Source organism: Dendroctonus ponderosae, unplaced genomic scaffold (genome assembly GCF_020466585.1).
Source record: "Dendroctonus ponderosae isolate FM_Combo_2020 unplaced genomic scaffold, Dpon_F_20191213v2 Dpon_F_20191213_10, whole genome shotgun sequence".
In the NCBI taxonomy this organism is placed as follows: Eukaryota; Metazoa; Arthropoda; class Insecta; order Coleoptera; family Curculionidae; genus Dendroctonus; species Dendroctonus ponderosae.
This window is the reverse complement of record NW_026017111.1, coordinates 5,058,330-5,067,668: the sequence shown is the minus strand read 5'-3', so window position 1 is coordinate 5,067,668 and position 9,339 is coordinate 5,058,330. Positions and strand designations below refer to the sequence as shown.

Sequence of the window (9,339 nt, the reverse complement as noted above, 5' to 3'; positions counted from 1 at the left end):
TTCACCATATGTAGAACACACTTCACTCTGAAAATGCAGAAATTTTCTGAAAATTTGCCCAAAATTCTCATTTTCATCGGCTTAATTAATATGGATCTCAAATTAACCGAATGAAATTCAAATAGTCAATTGCGCTTGTTGTGCCTTGTTATAAAACATTGCATTTTCGTCCATGAAACATTTCGAACTGAATTTTCACCATCCTTAGAAGATCCTGGACTTTGACGTTGAAATTTTCATCAAACTTGCTCAAAATCCTGGTTTTGCTCAGCTTAGTTAACAAAGATCTGAAAATGGATGATTTTGGACAACTGCTTTTGCTCCTTAAAAAATTAGCATTTTCCAAACTAAAGCAAGTAGTGAACTTAAATTTTGATAATCTGGACGAACCGCATTACTCTAAACATATTGATTTTTTCTCAGAAAATATGCAGAAGCATGATTTTTGGCAGCTGAATAAATATGAGGCTCCCCATAACCGTTAGCACCCAACTTCACTTTAAAAATTCATAAATTCGAAACAAATCCAAGCAGCAACTTAATGGTAAAATTCCTCAAAAGCCAGCTCCAATCGCATCGCATCCTCAATTTCGCTCAATCTTTGAACTTGCAGCAACATGTTTGTTTGTTCCAGTGATGCTTCTCCTTCCTCTCAAACCGTCTCCTCCAAATGGGAGGTGGCGTGGTCCTGGTACTTGTCCAACACCCGGAACTACATAGTAGCAATGATCGATGCCCGAGGCTCAGGATTCCAGGGAGTGAGAATGAGGCGAGAGATACAGAGGCGAATCGGACTTATCGAGGTCCAAGACCAATTGGCTGTTCTGACGTATCTCCGCGATACCTTCAAGTATATCGATCGGGAGAAAATCTGTGTGGTTGGCAAAGGCTACGGAGGCTACGTTTCGGCCATGATGCTTCTTCAGGATTTCCACCAAGTGATCAACTGTTCGGTCAGTGTGTCGCCGATTACCAACTGGAGATATTACAGTAGGAGGGGTTTACTTCAAAGCCGAAAAAGCCTGCTAAGTTTCTCCTGATGTTGCAGACTCCTTCTATACAGAGAAGTACTTGGGGCTCCCCTCGAAGCATCCATTGGAGTACGATAACGCAGACTTGACCCTCAAAGCGGCCAACATGAACAATCGGAACTTTTTCCTTATCTATGGAACGGCAGACACTCGAGTCACTTCGCAGCACGCCGTAATGTTAGCAAGGACACTGATTGACCAGAATATTCTATTCCAGCAACTGGTAAGTTTCAACTGCTTTCAGCAACCTCCACTCAACTGGTTGTTTCAGGCTTACCCAGACGAGTCCTACCACTTCAACCAGAAGGCACTTCTTCACATGTACAAAGAGATCGACTTGTTCTTCAACGATTCATTCGGTCCGGTTATCGATCAATGGGTCGAAGACACCGGATTCTTCATTTAATACTCGGCCAGGCCACTCACTCTTGTCCTCATTTCCCTTAGATTATCACAGACGTTGAAATTAGCTCTTCCAAATGGGGTGTTGCGAACACCGAAAGTATAACGTGTACATGCCATGCCAATGCATACCAAAGATATTTTTGATAACCGATTGTGAATCGTAGATATTCCTAAATTCGCTTAGTTTTGTATAGTAAAATTAATTCCATAAATGTGATATTAATTTTTATATGTATTGTGTTATCGTGAGTGATCTTACACATGATGGGCTTAATGGTAACGGTTAATCTACCGAAACAACACTGGCCTTGTCACCTAGAAATGACCAGATTGAGATCATGTTCTTAGTCTCAGTTATCACATTGAATACATCGAAATTCCATTGACGAATTTCGTTCAAGTAGGAGTAGTTGATTTGTGGGGCAATTTAACGCTGGAAAGTCGCGAGCCCATTGATACTGTACTGGAAACTTACGGATATTTTGATACCGAAAATAAACCATGGTCTTATGGTGTAGATTATATGTTTATATGTGCCTAATTGTATAGCTTTATTAGGGAAAGAGTTTAGTTAAGGACGGACTTTTATGCGGAAAATTGGTTCGAGGGCGCCACTTTTCAAGGCAACTAGTATGAAAACCAAGGAGTGTTTTGCAAAGGTCGCAAGAGTCAAATCTTCCTAATCATTGATGCTGGACAAAATTGAAACTAGAGCAAGCAGCAACTTGTAATTTTCACGCCCGTTTGCACATACTTGAGTCTCAAGATTCGGGAGTTTTTATCAAAATCATATAAATTCCTGATTTTTGCCAGCTTAGTAAATGCAGTTTACGCACAAAAAGCACTCTCTCGCATAAAAATTTCTGCCTGCCGAACGAGAGGAAATAAAAGCTTGCAATTTGACGCGTTATCACACAGTTGCTCCTAGCTACTGTGGAATTTTCACCTAAATTGTGCATAATGTTGATTTTTGCTAGTTAGTGAATATTGGTGTCAAATTGCATGTTTTCACCCAACTTCACTATCATTTAAAAATTCGTCACTACCGAACAAAGGCAGTGACGGAAGCATTAACGAAACCTTTGCAAAATATTTTCAAAGAATTTCGATCAAAAGACTGGGCAATTTTCATCGAAGGCGTGCGAGATCCGGACGAAAGCAGGCAGGATTTTTGGCTGTCTTTAACAAAATTGCAACTTTGAAACTGTATCAATGAAATCTTGGGTTTTTTGGCCGTTATTAGCCTGTGTGTTATGAGCTTTTTATCAATATCGGCAATAACCTTGATTTTAGCAACTAAAAAAATTATATTTCCTATCAATCACGCGCTACAATTTCAAAAATGTATAACTTCCACCCCAGAGCAAGTACCAAGTCGAAACTTCCACAGTCGATAAAGAACATTTCGCCCTCAGCAAGGTGCAGTTTTCAGTTGAAAACAGATAAACTTATTTTTTTTACAGTTTTCGTTACTTGCGATTGGGCAAAGCAAAGAGTTGCTTTGAATTGCTCTGAATTTTCTACCGATTTTATGCAGACTAACGAAATTTTCATTTTTATCAAGCTGTTTGGTATTGCTGTTCCCTTCCAACCACACATTTATAATTAAATTAACCGAAACGAGAGCGGGCAGGATCGTGTAGTTTTTCCAATCTTTTGCATACACCGGGGTCTAAAGATGGTAGCAATTTCTTCCAAATGGTTGAATATCCTGATTTTTTCCAGCTTAATAACCGTTGGTCTCAAACAGCATATTTTCACGCAAACTGCGCTCTCAGCCCGAAAAATTCGTAACTGCCGAACTGAAACAACTAGCAACTTGAAAATTTCACGGTCTTTAAAAACTTTTGAAGCGAAACTCTTTGAATTTCCTCACACGAATTGGAGATCATGATTTTGGACAGCTTTGTAGAAACTTAAATAAAAGTGGAAGTTTCCAGTTACCTGATTTTTTTTTGATTTGCAGCTGGGAAACTGGACCAAGTGGCAACTTGAGTTTCTCGGCGCTCATTGGACAAAACTTCTGTTTACATATTTTAAACTTTATGAAAATAGCAGCGATAATCTCGATTTCCAGCAACTTCCTAAATATTGGTGTCAAAATTGGTGTTTCCGCTAACCACGCGCTCCAACTTAAACATTTATAACTTCTATGCTAGATCCAACAGGATCTTGCAAATTTTACAGCCTTTCGCATACACATCAGTCTAAAGATTGTAAAAGTTTCGTTTAAATGGTCAATAATCCTTGTTTTCGCTAACTTTGTAACGGTTGGTCTCAAAATGCATCTTTTCACTTAACTTCTCAAGTTTAAAAATTCATAACTGCCGAACCAAAACAAGTAGCAACCTGAAATTTTCACAATTTTTTGCAAATTTGAATCGAAACACTGTGGAATTTTCATTACACGAGTCCAACATCCTGATTTTTGACAGCTTTGTTTTTGACTGTATTTAAAAAATTGCAACTTTCAAACTGGAGTAATCAAATCTTGAGTTTTTTGGCCGTTATTACTCTGTAAATTTTTGAGCTTTTTGCCAATATCGACAATAACCTTGATTTTAGAAACAAGAAAAATTATATTTCCTCTCAACCACGCGCTCCAACTTCAAAAATTTACAACTTCCTCATCAGAGCAAGTACCAAGTTCAAACTTGCACCGTCAATAAAGAGCATTTGGCCCTCGGCAAGGTGAAGTTTTCAGTTGGAAAACAGATAAACGCGATTTTTGTTACAAAAAGTTGCTTCGAATTGCGCTGAATTTTCGACCGATTTTCTGCAGACTAGCGAAATTTTAAGCGAAAGAGAATGAGATATCTTTGCAGTGGAGATGTTTGCTTTCTTTCGCAGGTGGTTGGATGTAAGGACAGGCGAGGCCGCCCTACGTCAAGTATATTTACAAATTTTGTTGTTAAATGTTAAATAATTACAAATAATATTGAATATATTGTATGTGTTAATAACAATTTGTCTACTATATGTGCATTGTTTAGAATGAAATAAATGGCTCATTTATATTGAATGTTGTAAAGCGTTTCATTCTGAACGAACCAAGAGTCCAATGTTCCAGCCACTCACTTGGAAGCGATTATTTCAAAATGAGATTAATCAATCGTCAAGTACCAATACATTTTATTGATTAAGTTCGATGATTTCTCATTATCCGCCGGTTTCGATTAGTCTGCCCTGTACACCTGCACTGATAATACCGCAGGTGTTTCCAAGATATGGACAATTTGGTAAATATTCCTGACACTGTTTGATCTGAACAGGCCCAAACAAGTGAAAATGATCGGTGAGTTAATTTCAATCGATTCATATAATGCAGCAATCATCCTCAAGAGGAACAGCAGGTGCTTGGCTTAAACGTTAATTTCTCTTAGGCTTCTATAGCAAAATATGGTACCTCACGGCATTTTTGCTAGTGGATGTGCTGATGGCGAGCAGCGACCTGAAGCCTTTCTGCAGTTTCTTGCATGTCTGCAATATAGACGATAACAGCCATGGGCAAAACTGTGTAGTGCCAAGTGAGCCAGAAAAACTAAATCTCAGCGATCCGGCTGCTATGGCAGCCCAATCGAATCTTCAGCAATACTGCTCGTTTCTCTTCGAAAATGATACCAGTGAGTGTATTTTCGAGTATTGAATGTAAAAAAATTGGCGATAGTTGAAGCAACTTGACTCTAAAGCTCTGAAAGTGCAACTGACTCTCCATATGAATAACCCAACAGCACTCTCTGCTTTAAAATGTACCTACATCTTCGAAACAAAGGGGGCATGCACTTTTAAAAGAGCTTTTTAGGCAGGTTTAAGAACAGTAAGAGTTTCATTAGAATCGCTTAGAATTCTGATTTTTGCCGGCTTAGTAAATGTGGGTCTTAAAATGGGTGATTTCTCCGAACGGAGCTCTCTTCTTCAAGAAGTTGCAGCTTCCAAACTAAAGCAGCGAGCAATGTCAAGTGTACCCCATTTTTTCGAAAATGGAAAGCTGCAAATTTCCTGCAAAAATTGTGCAACATCTTGACTTTTGCTAGCTTAAAAAATGTGGGTCTCATAAATGATCATTTTCTCCAGCTGCGCTCCTTCTTTTAAAAACATTGCCAACTTCTACCTAGAGCGAAAAGCAAATTGGAGTTTTCACCGTTTTTAGAAAACACTTGGTTTCCAAGTTAAGAAAGATGCCATCAAAATCGCCAGAAATATTCATTTTTGCCAGGTTAAGACCATCAAACTGCACTCTCTCGCTTCAAAATTCCTAGCTACCGAACGAGAGAACGAAGCAACTTGAAATCTTCACAGTTCTTCGAACAGAACAGCATCTAGAAATTGTGAAGTTTTCGGCCACATTGTCCGCATGAATGATTTTTGCCAGCTTAGTGAATATTAGTCTCAAATTGCATGTGTTCACCCAACTGCACATTCTCGCTTAAAAATTCATAGCTACTAAAGAAGGGCAGGTACCAACGTGAAATTTTCAAAATCTACTGAACACATTTCGGTCGAACGACTGTGCACTTTTTAACAACAAAGTCGAAGAACCTGCAGCGTCAATTTTTAGGAACTCAGGGAAACTTCAATTTTTTTACCAACATTTACTAAGCTGGTAAAAAATCTTGCTATTCCGCAAATTAAAAATAAATCCAGTTTATTTAAAGATGTTGGAATCTTTACAATGCTGCTTGCTTTATATTTAAAAATGTAAATTTTTAAAGGCGACAACGCAGTTCGCTGAAGAAAATTTTATCATCTAAAGAGTCGAGTACCTGCTAACGACGTTGAAATTTTCAGATTGGTAGTTGCTTTCTTTTGGAAAATGTAAATGTTTAAATGAGAGAGTGCAGACATCAATTTTCAAACCAACATTTACTCAAGTGGAAAAAATCAGAATTTTGGGCCACTTTTCTGAAAATTTCAGCATCTTTAGAGCCTGCTAAAGACATTCAAAGTTTCCGGATACTGCTTGCTCTAGTATGGAAATGTGAAGTTTTAAATGAGAGACTGCAGATGACTGAAAACATCAATATTTGGACCAAAATTTATCAAACTGAAAAAAAACAAGATTTTTTTCAATTGTTATAAACATTTCAGTATCTTTAGAGCCAAGTATCTTCAAAAGATCGTGAAATTTTCAGGTTATTATTTTCGTCAATTTGAAAGATGTTATTTTTTAAAGGGGGAACGCAGTTGACTGAAAACATCAAATTTCAAACCAACATTTGCTCAACTGGAAAAAAATCAGGATTTTGAGCCACTTTTTCTAAAACTTCAGCATTTTTAGCGTCAAATATCTGCTCAAGATTTGGCAAGTTTCAGGTTACTGCTTGCTCTAGTTTAGAAAATGGGAATTTTTAAATGAGAGAACGCAGTTGACTGAAATCAACAATTTTTAGACCAACATTTACTAAACTGAAAAAAATCCAAATTTTCTTCAATTGTTATGAACATTTCAGTATCTTTAGAGTCAAGTTTTGTCAAAAGATCGTGACATTTTCAAGCTGTTATTTTCTTTCATTTGGAAGATTTTATTTTTTAAAGAGAGGACCCAGTTGACTGAAAACATCAATTTGCAAACCAACATTTACTTTATTGGAAAAAAAATCAGGATTTTGGGTCACTTTAATGAAAACTTCAGCATCGTTAGAGTCTATCATCTGCTAACGATCTTGAAAGTTGCCGATTAATGCTTGCTCCAATTTGGAAAATGTAAATGTTTAAATGAGAGAGTGCAAACATCAATTTTCAAACCAACATTTACTCAACTGGAAAAAATCAGAATTTTGGGCCACTTTTTTGAAAATTTCAGCATCTTTAGAGCCMATCATCTGCTAAAGACATTCAAAGTTTCCGGATACTGCTTGCTCTAGTATGGAAATGTGAAGTTTTAAATGAGAGACTGCAGATGACTGAAAACATCAATATTTGAACCAGAATTTACTAAACTGAAAAAAATCCAAATTTTCTTCAATTGTTATGAACATTTCTATATCTTTAGAGTCAAGTTTCGTCTAAAGATCGTGAAATTTTCAGGCTGTTATTTTCTTTCATTTGGAAGATTTTATTTTTTAAAGAGAGGACTCAGTTGAGTGRAAACGTCAATTTTCAAACCAACATTTATTCAACTGGAAAAAAAATCAGGATTTCGGGCCACTTTTATGAAAATCTCAGCATSTTYAGAGTCAACCATCTGCTAAAGATTTTGAAAGTTTCAGGTTACTGCTTRCTMTAGTTTGGAAAATGGGAATTTTTAAATGAGAGAGCGCAGTTGAGTGAAATCATGAATTGTTGAATCAACATTTACTAAACGGAAAAAAGCAAGATTTTCTTCACATGTTATAAAAATTTCAGTATGTTTGGAGTCAAGTATCTTCTAAAGATCGTGAAATTTGGAGGTTGTTATTTTCGTTAATTTGAAAGATTTTATTTTTTAAAGAGGGAACCCAGTTGACTGAAAACATCAATTTTCAAACCAACATTTACTCAATTGGAAAAAAATCAGGATTTTGGGCCACTTTTTTGAAAATTTCAGCGTTTTTAGTGTCAAATATCTGCTAAATATTTTGAAAGATTCAGGTTACTGCTTGCTCTAGTTTGCAAAATGAGAATTTTTAAATGAGAGAACGCAGCTGACTGAAATCATAAATTTTCAAACCAACATTTACTCTATTGGAAAAAAAATCAGGATTTTGGGCCACTTTAATGAAAACTCCAGCATTTTTAGACTGAAATCATCAATTTTTGRACCAACATTTACTAAACGGAAAAAAGCAAGATTTTCTTCACATGTTATAAAAATTTCAGTATCTTTAGAGTCAAGTATCTTCAAAAGATCGTAAAATTTTCAGGTTATTATTTTCGTCAATTTGAAAGATTTTATTTTTTAAAGGGGGAACGCAGTTGACTGAAAAGATCAATTTTCAAACCAACATTTACTTTATTGGAAAAAAAATCAGGATTTTAGGTCACTTTAATGAAAACTTCAGCATCGTTAGAGTCTATCATCTGCTGAAGATCTTGAAAGTTGCCGATTACTGCTTGCTCCAGTTTGGAAAATGTGAAGTTTTAAATGAGAGAGCGCAGCTGACTGAAAAGATCAATATTTGGACCAACATTTACTAAACTGGAGAAAAGCAAGATTTTTTCAATTGTTAGAAACATTTCAGTATCTTTAGAGCCAACTATCTTCAAAAGATCGTGAAATTTTCAGGTTATTATTTTCGTCAATTTGAAAGATTTTATTTTTTAAAGGGGGAACGCAGTTGAGTGAAAACATCGATTTTCAAGCCAACATTTGATCAACTGGAAAAAATTAGGATTTTGAGCCACTTTTTTTTTAATTTCAGCATTTTTAGTGTCAAATATCTGCTCAAGATTTGGCAAGTTTCAGGTTACTGCTTGCTCTAGTTTAGAAAAGGGGAATTTTTAAATGAGAGAACGCAGTTGACTGAAATCATCAATTTTTATACTAACATTTACTGAACTGGAAAAAAATCAAGAGCTTCTGCAATTGCTATGACCATTTCGGAATTTTTCGGGTCTAAATACGCTGGAGATCTCAGGTTGCTATTTGCTTTAATTTGTGAAATACGAATTTTTAAAGGAGAGAACATTAATTTTGAGCCACACATTTATTGAGCTCGTAAAACCCGGATTTTCATTCTGTTTTAAGAAAAATTCAGCACTTTCAGAGTTACGTGTCTGCTTGGGTTGAAAAGTTGTGAATTTTGAAAAATGAGATCACAGTTGACTGAAATCATAAATTTTTGGACCAACATTTACTAAACGCGAAAAAATCAAGAACTTCTGCAATTGCTATGCCCATTTCGGCATATTTCGGGTCTTAATATGCTGACGATTGCAGGTTGCTACTTGCCTTAGTTTGCGAAATACGATTTTTTAAAGGAGA

The 9,339-nt window shown here is 36.2% G+C and overlaps 1 protein-coding gene and 1 long non-coding RNA gene across 2 annotated transcripts; both read left to right on the top strand.

Moving 5' to 3' along the window:
* Positions 1-639: 639 nt before the first annotated feature.
* Positions 640-4,458, top strand: LOC125502727 (inactive dipeptidyl peptidase 10-like). The gene is made up of 3 exons (XM_048661871.1): positions 640-990; positions 1,049-1,254; positions 1,303-4,458. The coding sequence occupies exons 1-3, from the start codon at positions 726-728 to the stop codon at positions 1,435-1,437; spliced, it is 606 nt and encodes a 201-aa protein (XP_048517828.1). The 5' UTR covers positions 640-725; the 3' UTR covers positions 1,438-4,458.
* A 113-nt stretch (positions 4,459-4,571) lies between these two features.
* On the top strand, positions 4,572-5,059 carry LOC125502728. Its single transcript, XR_007280493.1, has 2 exons — positions 4,572-4,731; positions 4,820-5,059. It is a non-coding gene; the product is annotated as an uncharacterized LOC125502728 (long non-coding RNA).
* The last annotated feature ends 4,280 nt before the right edge of the window (positions 5,060-9,339 follow it).